The sequence below is a fragment of the Anolis carolinensis genome, chromosome 5 (assembly GCF_035594765.1).
Source record: "Anolis carolinensis isolate JA03-04 chromosome 5, rAnoCar3.1.pri, whole genome shotgun sequence".
Classification (NCBI taxonomy): Eukaryota; Metazoa; Chordata; class Lepidosauria; order Squamata; family Dactyloidae; genus Anolis; species Anolis carolinensis.
In genome coordinates this window covers 62,420,893-62,435,154 of record NC_085845.1, presented here as the reverse complement: position 1 = coordinate 62,435,154, position 14,262 = coordinate 62,420,893, and the positions used below count along the sequence as shown (strand labels likewise).

The 14,262-nt window shown below is 39.9% G+C and overlaps 1 protein-coding gene across 2 annotated transcripts in view; it reads right to left on the bottom strand.

Annotated features, from left to right (window-relative positions):
• The window catches only part of neil3 (nei like DNA glycosylase 3), a 36,557-nt gene extending 26,291 nt beyond the window's left edge, over nt 1–10,266 (bottom strand). Inside the window, exon 1 of one of the 2 annotated variants that reach the window (XM_062981396.1) lies at nt 10,032–10,266. In XM_062981396.1, coding sequence (XP_062837466.1) covers nt 10,032–10,163 — 132 coding nt within the window. In that variant the 5' untranslated portion in view covers nt 10,164–10,266. The remainder of the gene's footprint in view (nt 1–10,031) is intronic. The other variant, XM_062981395.1, reaches the window with a different exon arrangement.
• Between the last annotated feature and the right edge of the window lie 3,996 nt (nt 10,267–14,262).

The window sequence follows — 14,262 nt, the reverse complement described above, 5'->3', positions numbered from 1 at the left end:
AATCATATAATCATACTGTTGGGGGAGACTGCATGGGCCATCAAGTCTAACCCCCTGCGATGCAGGAAAAGCACAAAGTATCCCTGACAGATGGCCATCTAGCCTATGTTTAAAAGCCTCCAAAGGAGCTTCCACCAATAATTCTCACTTATTCAAAAGGGTTACTCTAATCATAACTATCAACTGAATTTTAGCCTTAAGGCTCTAAATATCTTAACTGTACACATAAGACAACATTTTGAGGGGTATGTACAGAATGCTGACAAAAACAAATAACTCTTCCATTGGTCCAATCAAATTTAAGAAATTATTCAGGCAAAAAACCATTTGACGATGACAGTGTAGAAGCAAAACACAGATTCCAAGGCATTTAGCTATTCATTTGCCACACTACTATAATATGCTGACACTGTTTATGAAATATTTTCCCTGGTATGCACACTATAGTAAATAATTAAAAGGCTTAAGATTGCTGCTTTCTCAATTGCTAATTTGCTTTTGAATTTTTAAATGTCCTTCTGAAATAAACGTTATGAACTGAAGGTCATGGTGTAAGTTATGATTATTTTAGACATTACAATATCGCGCTGCTGGCTCCATGAAAGCATTGAATGGCTGGGGAGTTCTCACTCCCAGATTTCCTTCAACATAACCTATGTTAATAGAAGGGATCCAAATGTTTCTCCGCACAGCAGACCTTCATACATGTACTACTATAATAGGCACATGGAGAAAATGTCAATAGTTGTTCTGCTGAACTTGAAAACTAAGAAGCTTTTAAACTTGGGAAATGCATCAGACTGGTTATAAACATGTGAGCACTGCGCGTTGCCAATTTTATAATAGGGATGATATGCAACATAAACATCGGCCTGTCTCACATTAGATGACTGCAGCAAGGGCCCATTGTATTCTTTATCAGAGAATGCAATACCAGGGGCAGAAATAATATGAAAAGAATAAAGACAGGATTCTATAACACACACAAAAAGGATCTGAAACTTAGAATATCACATGTGAAATAAACGAACAGGCCAGATAAACCTTGTACAAGCTAACAAGTACATTTTGAAGCTTCTAGTGAGCCTTCAAAAAACTTTCTCAACATTCATTCAGGGGTGGCTTTTTCTTTTACCAGCTTCACTCTTTTAATGATTTCCATTTTTGGTCACCAGATTCAACATATACAGTAGAGTCTCACTTATCCAAGCTAAACGGGCCGATAGAAGCTTGGATAAGCGAATATCTTGGATAATAAGGAGGAATTAAGGAAAAGCCTATTAAACATCAAATTAGGTTATGATTTTACAAATTAAGCGCCAAAACATCATGTTATACAACAAATTTGACAGAAAAAGTAGTTCAATATGCAGTAATGTTATGTTGTAATTACTGTATTTACGAATTTAGCACTAAAATATCATGATATATTGAAAACACTGACTACAAAAATGGCTTGGATTATCCAGAAGCTTGGATAAGTGAGGCTTGGATAAGTGAGACTCTACTGTAGCTACGTTTCTTTAAAATGCTGGGAGTGATAGTGAAGCAAGCTTCTCTACTTTTCTGTTCATGTATATTTTAGAGGAAGGAACTGGCAAAACCACTTCTGACTATCCGTTGCCTCAGAAAACCCCAGAAAAATCATGGAGTAGCTATCAGTTAACAGGGAACCTGAAAGAACATGTACTTATATATCCTCGGTGAAGGATTATGGAAGCATTTGTTGTACTGTTGTCAAGCCACGATACCCCCTCCCCTTGGGAAAATTTATAGTTCTCCAAGGGCACAAAAATAAATACCTTCTCCAAGGGCACAAAAATAATACCTTTTCTAATCTTTTTCCTGACTTTCACAAGTTCGAGGCACTGGGAGATCAGGAACAAACCAGTGGCAGCTTCAAACCCGCCCCCCGAAGACCATTTCTAGCCCTTCATTTTTGATAACTTTCTGTGTAACTTTTATCTTTCTATTGTACATTGTATCTATTTCTTATATAAAATGTATAGACTGTCAGTATGTAATGTTATCTGGTGTGAAAATTGCTTATAGTTTAAACAATATGGCTCCAGTAATACAAGGGTGAAAACAATAGAGATGTGCAGAATGAGTAGAGTGCCATTTTTGGAGTTTCCTGTACTGACCGGAAAAGAAGCTTGTGTGGTGTGCATCGTCTAGCATGTTTTAATGTGATCGGACATGACAGGAGATTGTGCTGTATATTTTGTAAATAAAGATAAAGTACCGCTTTCGGTTGAAAGCTGAATTGAAAAGTCTTTACCACTTCGTGCCTTCAAGAAGTTCGTTGCAAGGTTGAAGCAGCTGAGATATCAACAGTGATTTATCTCAACTTTCCTGACATAAACTGCCTTATAAATGTATCAAGATGTAGCCCAGAGACAGCCAACTCTCCAGGTCCCTGTCAAGATAATCCCTTGGAATAGCAAGGCTGAACAAACTTCTCTGACCATTTCCCAAGCCAGGTAATCGCCAGGTCCATTGTTCGGGTGTATGCTGAGATAGGTTATTTCACATGCCAGCCCAGATGCCCAAAATTGCTACAGTACCAGAGACTGCACAGCAGTTCCCAAACTTTTGCTGGCATGTCTTTTGGACTTCAGTTCCCAGAATTCCTGAACTTTGGACAAGTTGGCTGGGACTTTAAGAGTTGTGCAAAACATGGGAGGATCAAGGTTTTGGAACCACTGAACTGGAGTATAACCTTCTTCTTTCTCAGCTCAATATATATTGTAATACGTCACTGAAAGTCTGTTTCCCCCCAGATCTGAACAAGAGGACAAGAAGGATTGGTGAGCAGAGACTTTATGAAAAGTACCCTTTCTCACAGCCTATTAAAACGTGAAATATGACTGCATTTTAGCAATCTAGATCATAACAATGTCCAAAAAAAGAATGTTACAAGTAAAAAAAGGAAAATAAACATAATTCATTAAAAAGAATAAACCTGTCTAATACAACTAAAATATAACTTTTAGTTGATAACATTTCTCATGCTTGCTCAGTCACTCACTTGCTTTTTTATTTCACAAAAGGAAATTTTACAATGTTTAGGGAGACATACACACAAACATTTACCTTATATGCTCACGTATAGAAATTTGAATAAAAAAATCAAGCCCAAAAACTGGGTTGACTTATCCACAGGTTATTGTGAGTACTGTATTTCATCCCTTTCTCTGAGTAGAGTAGCAAAAGCCAAGAGCATCATTAGCCCCAAGAGAAACTTAAGAAGCATAGCCCCTTTCTACTTTCTCCAGCATAGCACTACTTCAAGATTTTTTGAATGCCAGGATGGAGAAATGACAGCAGTAAGGGGAAGCTGACCCTGGGGTGGTACTGGTGCTTTGATCTTTCTGTGGAATGACCCTTGACTTATCAATGGGTCATATAAAGATCCATAATTTGTGCCCCAAAACCTGCCCTCAACTTATACATGAAGTCAACTTATAAATGTGTATATACTATATTCACGCCACACTCCCCCCAAATAAAAAGGAAAAACATGCACATAGCATGTACAAAACTTCTACGCAACATGCATGCACACCACATAAAGTGCACGCCACAGGAGCGAACAACCTCCCGCAAAACAGAAAATGTGCACAAAGAGACTATGGTAAAGCCCCTTTCCAGACAATTCCTTGTTAACTTGCCAGGCTTTAGCCCAGCAGGTTAATCACCAAGCTGCAATAATCTTGCCAAGCAGAAGGTTAACAGTTCAAAGCCTGGGTCCGGGTGAGCTCCTGACCTTTAGCCCAGCTTCTGCCAATTTAGCAGTTTGAAAACAAATGTGAGTAGATAAATAGGAACCACATTAAAAGCAGGGAGGTAGTTATTTAGGCTTGGCATTTCGATCAGAAAAAGAAGGTTTACAAACAAAGAAATCTCTCGTCAGGGAGAGGGAGCAACAGCACCACCCGGTGGCTGGAACCAAGCACAGCCTCCAAAGATGCCAAAAGATGGGGAAAGCCTATATACCTCTATCTGTTGTCTGTCTGGTCATTGTCATAATCGGCATTGAATGTTTGTCATATATGTATTCTGTGATCCGCCCTGAGTCCCCTTCAGGGTGAGAATGGCAGAACAAAAATGCTGTAAATAAATAACTTCCCTTTGCTTTTTCAAAATAAAACTATATATTTTCTAGTGTGGGTTAGTGCAAATATAGACTAACCTTTTGCTGTGCAAATGTCTATCTCACCAAGTGTCTTTTTATATTATATTTTTATAATATGCATATTCAAATCCAGAGAAGCAAGAACCCCGATGCAATATCTAAAGGTGTTCGCTGGCACATTAGTGCCCACAAGGCACACACTGGGGATCCAAAGATAAGGCAACACAAGATGATTGGAAAGGAAGATTAAGTTAAAAAATCTGAAATTTCTTTTTTAAGGAAACCAAACTGTATAAAGAATAATAATGTTAATATTTTAACACTCATGCTAAGCATAGCAATAAGTGCAGGTTAACAAACCATAATATGAATCCATCGGTGTATTTTCTATCTAGAAATACTAGCTATCATGCCTAACCCCATGCTGGAGCACTTTTGAGGATTACATTGCCTTGAATGAAATTTCCCGGGCTACACCTGAACAAAGGTAGGGAAGAAGAATCCACTCCATCTTGCCACTTCACCGATCCATAAGCCTTGGATCGCCACAGCTCATTAACCCAAGCCGCTCATTTATATTCCAGCTTCTTTCCCCCTATAAAGTTTCACAAGCCTCAACAGAGTAATTTTATGCTGGCAACAGAAGTGATCAAAACTTACAGAGAAATTGCATGCTGTGTACATGGAAAACAAGACCAAAAAACATCCCCTTGTCCTGTGCATCCCACTAACAGCATGCCTCATTAGTTCATTTTTAAGCAAACAAACAAGCCCATCCACCCAGTTAAAATAATTTTCTTTTCTATGAGCTAATTTCTGTATGTGATCTGATCCCAGGCTGTATTTTTTCCCCTAATGACAGTTACTCTATGGTGGATTTTGTATAATAGGCTTTCTTATAATAAATTATATTTTAAATTTTGCTATCTTTCTAATTAGGCAAAGTGACTCGAGGACACTTTCCTCATTATTTCTTACACGTGTTAGATGTTTGCCTGAGCTCTACCAACTCTTCAAATTAATCAGACTCGTTATGGTTGATTTATTATGTTAATAGCAGGAATATATTACAGATTGCTCTGGTTATTTCTTTTTAAGTGTTTTGTGCAGGATGGGGTAACCACAAACAGCTGCCAGAAATCTCTCCAACAGTCAAAACCCATGATTACTTGGGACGAGATGCCAAGGTCGGCTGTACCAACCTTATGTCAATCAGTCAGGTCTTTTTGAATTCAAGAATACGAACAACTCTGGCGACAAAAAAATGTTAATAAACTAGGGACTCTTGAATAAGCTTAAGCTTTAGGAACAGGGCCAACCGCATCCAAATGGACGGCGTAAATTTTTGATGTGATCCGCTCAATAGTGCATCACAATATTGCAACTGAATGCACTCTGTCAGATGCAAACAGAATTAAGGCCCCTTTGGGACCACACTTGCCAAGTAAATACCATTGAATCAAACTGGCTGGGATTTTTTTTACGAAAAAAAGTGGAATTTATAGAAGCATTCATATGCCACTTCTCCATTTTACAGTCTGCAAAGCAGCTTGCTGCAATAACATTGATAAACACATTAAATGCAAAAATTACCCCAGCACAGCCATAACAAACATTAAACTCGGGATATATAGAGTTTAAATAAGTTGTGTATATTGGATTTATTTGCAGGAACAGCTGAAGAAGTCATAGGAGGATGCTGGATTTAACTAGAAACCATGCCAGCTGGGGGATACTGGGAGTGGTATCCCAATAGTAACTTTCCCATCTCTACATTTTGCAATAGAGGGAACTCATGAACCAGTCTCATCCTATGCATACGCTTTCTCTTGCAGATGATCCAGCTCACGAATGCTCAGGAGGCAAGACAAGTAGCATGCCATACATCAGTGGGAGGACCAAGAGCCCAGAGCCTCCTTCACATGAGTATAGGAATACTTCAGTTAACAAAAAATGTGATACCACAGTCAGAAATAACATGGAAAGTATAGGGATAAGTTCCAACACCAGAAAAAAGAAGAGCAGTTCAACATGTTTCAGCAAACATGTCTATCACGCTACACTCAGGACCCTTCCACACAGCCATATAACTCAGAATATCAAGGCAGATAATCCACAGTATCTGCTTTGAACTGGATTATCTGAATCCACACTGCCATTTAATCCAGTTAAATGTGGATTTTATATAGCTGTGTGGAAGGGGTCTCAGAGAGCAGCAACAGGAGGCATGTCCTTTGGTTGGCATGGCAGAGAGAAGGAAAGATAGAACAACTGCCTTGGGTAGGGAAAAAATTCAAAGATATTGAATATTGTTTAAAAAATCTTCGTTTTGCCATTTTATGTAATAATTATATGTAATGGGACTTGAGCATCCATGGGTTTTGGTAACTGCAGGAGGTCCTGAAATCAAACCCTAGCAGATACCAAGGACCCATTGCATTTTCTCCCTCTCCCAATTCCTCTATGACATCTGGACCAAACCTTCACCATCCCAGTATCCACAAGGATAGTGCTAGTTTCCCTCCCAAATGGGGATATAAGGAACAGAAACATGCTCAGGCAAGAACCAGCTCATATAAAGTGCAGTTATAACTGCTTTGGGTCTCGATTAAGAGAGAAAAGTGGGGTAATAATAATCATAATAGCTCCTTGGTCCATCGTTTTGATGGTTCTTTTGGGACCAGTTCAGCTCTAAGACTACATGCAAACACCTGAACCTCCAAAGTCTACATAAAGACAACAGGCAGGTTGTAAAAAAGTGCAACAGCCAGTCCTCCTGACCATCCCTTGCCTAACTCTGCCTGTCCTCACTGCCTCTTGTTTTTCCTGCCATGCTACTAAGATAGGAAAAAGAACTTCTGGCTGAATGTAGAATCAGAAAACAAACAAATTTTGTTAAAAAATTTTACATGCTGAGTCAGTATTTAAGCATGGATTCGGGTATAGGCAAACATTGACCCTCTAGGTGTTTTGAACTTCAACTCCCAGAAATCCCAGCCAGTTTACCAGCTGTTAGGAATTGTGGGAATTGAAGTCCAAAACACCCGGAAGGCCAAAGTTTGCCCATGCCTGGTAGTTAGAGGCTATTTTGTGGTGACCGTACTACAAATATTCTTGGAGATATTTGATCAAAATGGGGTTGCCTTTGTCCCCCCTTGAAGCTGAAAGAGTATGGTTTGCCCAAGTACACCTAGTGGATACGGATTCAATAGGTATAAGCAATTATAATGATAATACTTCCTACTGACACTTTTGCTAAAAATTATAATCAAATAGGTAAAATTTATAAAACTCTACATTTTTCAATGTTTACAATTTTTACCATTACACTTACAGTTTCAGTTAAAGTTTTAGGGCTCTGATATTCCATATAAGAATATCAAGGCAGAAAATCCCACAATATCTGAGTCCACACTGCCATACATCCCAGTTCAAAGCAGAAAATGTGGGATTTTATTCAGCTGTTTGGAAAGGGCCTTAGTTACACTTTAAATTAGTTTTTCTTTCTTCTTTGGTTTTGGTTACAAATACTGTTACAATTAAATATTTACAACTCAATTAATTTATAATATAATATAATTACTACCCCTCAGGTGATGCCAGGCATGGTCTCAGTCAGCCAGGGCCAGAACTTTCTCCATCGGGCAGAGGACATCTGCCTCGTTCAGTTTTAGTCCTCTGCCTCGTTCAGTTTTAGTCCTCTGCCTTGTTCAGTTTTACTCGGAATTCCAATTTACTACCAGGGCTTTCCTATTCAGGACTAACCAACAAGATTCCTAGAGCCAGCATGGCGTGGTGGTTTAAGCATTGGACTATAGGTGCAGCTACACTGGAGACTTCATGCAGTTTGGCACTTTAACTTCCATGACCCAATACTGTGGAATTCTGGTATTTGTAGTTTGGGATGCTCTTTGGCAGAGGAAGCTCAAGACCTTCCAAAACAAGAACTCCCAGGAGTCCATAGCATTGAACCACAGCAGTACTCAAAGTGGTGTCAAACTGAATAATTCCACAGTGTAGATGCCCCCTGCGACTCTAGGGCTCAATTCCCTGCTCAGTCTGGGAAACCCACTGTGAGCGAGTCACACACTCTCAGCCTCAGGGGAAGGAACTTTTCCGGGAAACAAGTCAGAAAGGCAGACAGCACAAAACAAGAGGATTTCACTCAAGGTTGCCAGGCATGACTCTTAGGATGATTTTTAAGTCAGGTTCTCAATTTTAGATTACTGTATGTGTTTATAACTTGGTTTTAGATGTTGGTCTAATGTGGGATTTAGTTGGTTTGTTTATTGTATTTGTATGTATTGTTTTCAAGGCATTGAATGTTTGCTTTTTTGTCTGTTGGAATCCGCCCTGAGTCCCCTTCTGGAGATAGGGTGGTATATAAATAAATGTTTATCATCATCATCATCAACATCATCATTATTTTAATGCAGCTGGACCCCACTTTAAGTGCCCTGACTCAGTGCTTTGGAACCCTGGGAGTTGTAATTTTACACTGTTTGTCAAAAGAGTGCTGGAGCTTCACCAAACTACAAAGCCCTGAGTCAGGGAGGTTAAAGTGGTGTCAAACGGCAGTAACCTCACAGCATAGATCAGTGGTTTTCAACTTTTATGATGCTGTGACCCCTTAATTCATGACCTCATGTTGTGGTGACCCCCAACCATAGAATAATTTTTGTTGCTCTAATTTATAAATATAGCACAGTAACTGTAATTTTTCTACTGTTATGAATTGAAATGTAAATATCTGATATGCAGGATGTATTTTGATTCACTAGACCAAATTTAGCACAAATACCTGATACACCCAAATTTGAAAACTGGTAAGGTTGGGAGAGGGTTGATTTTTATCATTTGGGAGTTGTAGTTGTTGGGATTTATAATTAACCTACAATCCAGAGTCAGACACGATTAGACTTAATATCAGGGAGAAACCTTTATCTTACAATCAAAGATTATTCTGAACTCCACCCATGATGGAAATGAAGCAAACTTGGCACACAGAACTCCCAGGACCAACAAAAAATACTAGAAGGGTTTGGTGGGCATTGACCTTGAGTTTGGGAGTTGTTCATCTACATCCAGAGAGCATTATGGACTCAAACAATGATGGATCTAGACCAAACTTGGCAATAATATTCAATAGGCCCAAATTCGAACACTGGTGGAGTTTGTGGAAAATAGACCTTGACATTTAGGAATTGCAGTTGCTGGGATTTATAGTTCACTTACAATCAAAGAGCCCCTTAGATCCAATCAACTATAGAATTGGGCCAAACTTCCCACACAGAACCCCAACGACCAACAGAAAATACTGGAGGGATTTGGGAGGAATTGACAGTGATTTAGAGGAGATGTAGTTCACCTACCTCTGGAGAGCACTGTGGACCCAAACGACTATGGATCTGGACTAAATTTAGCACAAATACCTGATAGGCCGAAATTAGAATACTGGTTGGGCTGGGGAGAAGACTGATGTTGTCATTTGGGAGATAGGATTTATAGTTCACCTAGATCAGTGGTTCTCAACCTGGGATCCCCAGATGTTTTGGGCCTACAACTCCCGGAAATCCCAGTTTACCAGCTGGGAGTAGAAGGCGAAAAACATCTGGGGATCCCAGGCTGAGAACCACTGATCTCGATAATACACCCATTGTTTTCGCAAGGTCTTGAGCCTTCTCTGCCAAACTGCAACTCCCAGGATTCCATAGCATTGGGCCATGCCAATCAAATGTGTGTCAAACCGGTTTGATTCTAGAGGCACCCAACGAGCTGCGCTCCTTGGCTTGAGTTCGCCCACCCACAGATTTCTCACTCTAATCAATGTCATTGCTCTTGAGCAGCAGCTTGCAATTTCCACCCTAATGAGAAGCAGGAATCAATTACTAACCCCATTCGAGGAGGAGGAAGAGGCTCCAATTTGCAGAAGCGCGCTTCCTCGCATGGACTTCACGGCCTGTCCCCGGGCTACTCGGGCGCGGATCTTCTCGCCGTTCAGCCTGCATCCGGGCCCTTCCACCATCCTGCTTCCCAAACAGCCCCGGCGCCAAAGGAAGGGCGGAGCATCGCAAAAGGGATTCAAACTTCCCGCCCGCTTCTTCCCGGGAAGTGGATCCACCCCCGGCCTTTTCCCCGCGCATGCGCTCTCCTCTCTAATGAGACTTAATGGAATCCTGACCTTCTGAGCCTCGGAAGCTGCTTTGGAGCTCGAATAAAGGGAAGCCTCTCGCTTCGCCTTCAGGATTAAGGGATCCCAGACCTCCTTGTCCACACAATTCAATCCGCTTTGACCCCACTTTCACTGCCCTGTGTCAATGCTGTGAGATCCTCGGAGTTGCAGCTCTACAAGCCTCTGCTCCACCAAAGAGCAACTCCCAGGATTTCATAGCATTGAACACAGTGAAAGTGGTGTCAAACTGCATTGATTTTACAATGTAGATGCACTTTTGGATACCTCCCTTGTATATAGACTTACCCAAGAGAATCAACATAGAGGAGTGCAGGGGTATGATGGCCTAAGTACACTTAAGGCATCATATCTTGGATGATTTGAGAGCTAAGCAGGATCAGCCCCGGTTAGTGCTTGGATGGGAGACCGCTGGGTGCGGCAGATAACAACACCTTATACCCTTGCATAAGGAAACCCAATGAAATTCATGTTGCCATAAGTCCATAGGCAACTTCAATAAACACGTGGGGATGAAAATGGGTGGAGCATTGCCTCCAAATAATTATCCCCGTATACATTTTCCAGACAACTCCGCATATGTATGCTTGCCCACTATGCCCTGCCTCATGTACAGAGGAAAAATTGTTGAAAGCTACAGACAATGCAGTCAATGTTGCCTGTTTTTAGTCAAAAATTATTTAGCCGCTTGTGTTCCCTCTATTTTTATCAGTTTATACTTATTTATGCCGTGCTTTTGACTTGAAATAAATAAATCCTCTTCATAGTTTTCTGTGGCCATTCTAACCTCCTAAGTTCGAGTTATTTTACTATTTCACCCAATCTATGGAAATCCGTGGCTTTATTGTACCGTTGCTTCGGTATCTCTTGAGTCCAGAGAAAGGCTTCTTTAAATTGTTGCCATTTCTCTGTGCTGTAGAACAGTCATCAAACTTTTTATTGTCCTGATCTAATGCTCGGTGTTGAAGAGGGAAAGCTAAATTCCCCAAGGCAAAAAGAGAGAAGTGGGAGAATACAGCAAGGCTTGAGGCTTCTGGCAGGTGGTTGGGCTGTCAGAAAACTAGTATAACCTTTCACTGAGGTAGTTGCTGTGTTGTTTTAAAGAAAGTCAAAATGGTTTAGATGTGAAGTTTTAAAAATCTGGACCATTTATATTGGCAGCCTTGGTTAGCAAGTCCTTGGATTTCATTCAACATAGTCAATGTAATTCCATTAAAAAGGGGGAATCTGATATGACAGATTGCCAGGTCAAATTTAACTGCAGCTCTGAACTGCAAGATGGTATTAGATTCTAAAGGTAACAGATCCCATCTGATTTTGGAAACTAAGCAGGATCAGCTCTGGTTAGTACTTGGACCGGAGGTCACCAAACAATACCTGGTGCTGTAGGCTATGTTTATTTATTTATTTCCATCATTTCTATGCCGCCCTTCTCACCCGAAGGGACTTAGGGCGGCTCACAATCTGGCAAAATTCAATGCCGGTATACAGTACAAAAAATAAAACATAAGCAATTAAAACAATCAATTTAGTATAATCCAATAAATACATTTTAAACAGTACAATAAAAATACTGTTTCAGATTAAGGGAATGCCGAACCACCTCTGAGTATTCATGGCCTAAGAAAACCTTATCAAATTCATGAAATCCGATGAATAGAGGACATATAAACACACACCACGCACATTAGCCAAACCTCCATCTGCTTCGGACAGCTGTTCATCTGTAATACAAATATAACAACGCTGGCTATTTCATAGATTTATACTAGGAATTGTTGGGATGTGAAACAAGTTCTTGTTTCTCTGTCCTATAAAGAATGATATTCCTTTTCGGGGCAATTTGGAGAAAGGTGAGGGAAAAACCAAGACACCGCCTATTTCCCCTTTTCTAACTCTTATTTCATGTCCTGTGGAGCTGTTTAGCACTAAATAGCTCAGGATTGGGATAGTTTGCTATGTCCGAACCAAGGGGGAAATCTTTATTTGTTTTTCCCTTCCTTGTTAAATATCATTGGACAGTTCAGGAAGAAGGACATTTAAAATTTCACAATATGCCTATTTAAATCCCAGTCTTAATAAATAATAATTATAAGCACTCCAGTTAAAGATTGGAGCAAACCAATTCCTGCCCCACATATACACATACACACATGTTTCCTTTCTCTCTGGGAACAAGACATATCACTACAGTAGAGTCTCACTTATCCAACATAAATGGGCTGGCAGAACATTGGATAAGTGAAAATGTTGGATAATGAGGGATTAAGGAAAAGCCTATTAAACGTCAAATTGCATTATGATTTTACAAATTAAGCACCAATACATCATGTTTTACAACAAATCGACAGAAAAAGCAGTTGAATACATGGCAATGTTACGTAGTAATGACTGTATTTATGAATTTAGCACCAAAACATCGCAATGTGTTGAAAACATTGGCTACTAACAAACTGACGAAAAATAAAGATAGAATTGCATAAAATGAACGTGCAGTAACAATATTGTCAGAAGTTAAATCCATAAGAAGTTCAATCCTTGCTGTCCAGAGAAACAGCTGTGGATCGGGGTAGGAGGCAGACTGCGTTGGATAATCCAGAAGGTTGGATAAGCGAGACTCTACTGTATTTTATATGTTCTGGAAACTCCTGGGTCCTGGTTAGGCCATAGCTAATTTAGTGTTGATATTGGTATGTTTATTTTAATTCGCATACTATTGCATAATGTAGGGAAGTCTTAAATATATAAAAACCCAAGTTGTTTGTATTCTGAAATGAGCATCTATTCACTTCATTTTAACATTTGTATGTAATAATTTTCAGCAATGGTCCAAGTCTGTCTAAGAGGCACAAAGGACCGTTTCATCACATTTTTAGCCTCTCTGGAACCTTGTAACAATAAGAAGCAATCCAGGAGTCAGGTCCAGTTTTGGAAAGGCCTTTCCAGGGGTCCAAAACATATGGCATCATTGGCATCTATTAGAAGACCTTTGAGACAAAAAATGTAAAGGACAAATTCATAACAAATGTTTGGACCATGGGAGTTGCATGTGGCCTGCCTATCCTATGTGTGTGTGTGTATGTGTATGTATGTATGAATGATAGTGAATATAACCTATTTTTAGCAGTGAAATGAGTAATTTTTAGGATTTGACCTTCTGAGTACGTTATGTACACATAATAGAGTGTAGACATGTGTGTTGAGATTTTTCTGTCTGTGTGTACAAAGCTATCCCATGTATAATCTCTCTGCCACAGAAGGGAGCAGAAGGTAAGACAAGACCTGTACAAGCAGAATAAACATGTGAATGTCCTGCACCCCTCTTTGAATCTCATCCCACCTCCCTTTCATTCAAATGGATATATGTCCGAAAATACCAAAACTTCTTTAGTTAGAGCCCTCTTGTAGGTTTTCCAGTGAGCTTACCAGAAAATATGTGACACTATATGCAATAGCACCGTTTTATATAAGGCATGGTTTCCTTTTTCATTTTTAGCTAGGGTATTTTGGCTCTAAGTAAAAGCATGGCTTTTTTTAAAACAAAGAGAATAGAATGATGCCAAACTCCAAGCTTATATTGAACGGGTGCTGTTTGGCTTAAAGTGGCTTCCCTGTGAATTGGCAACTCCCCTTGCCACCCACAGCCATAATGTGAATGTAGGTGGATGTAGTGGTATGTATACCTAGGAAAATCAGTGTGGAAAGTTAATTGCGATTCCTCTTGTAACTTCGAATGGAAGAAAAATTATTGACAAACGTAAAAACCTGTTTGGAAGCAGCCCTGAAAGCCTTCAGTCAGTGATGCTTTTTCTGCCTTTTCTTTGTTTTTCTGCTGCTAAGAGAGCATTTTCTCTTTGGCATTCTGCTGCTATCCAAATGCCAGGCTTCCAGGTGCCTTGTGGCACGCCTTTATCAGCTGCTTGCATATGTGCAG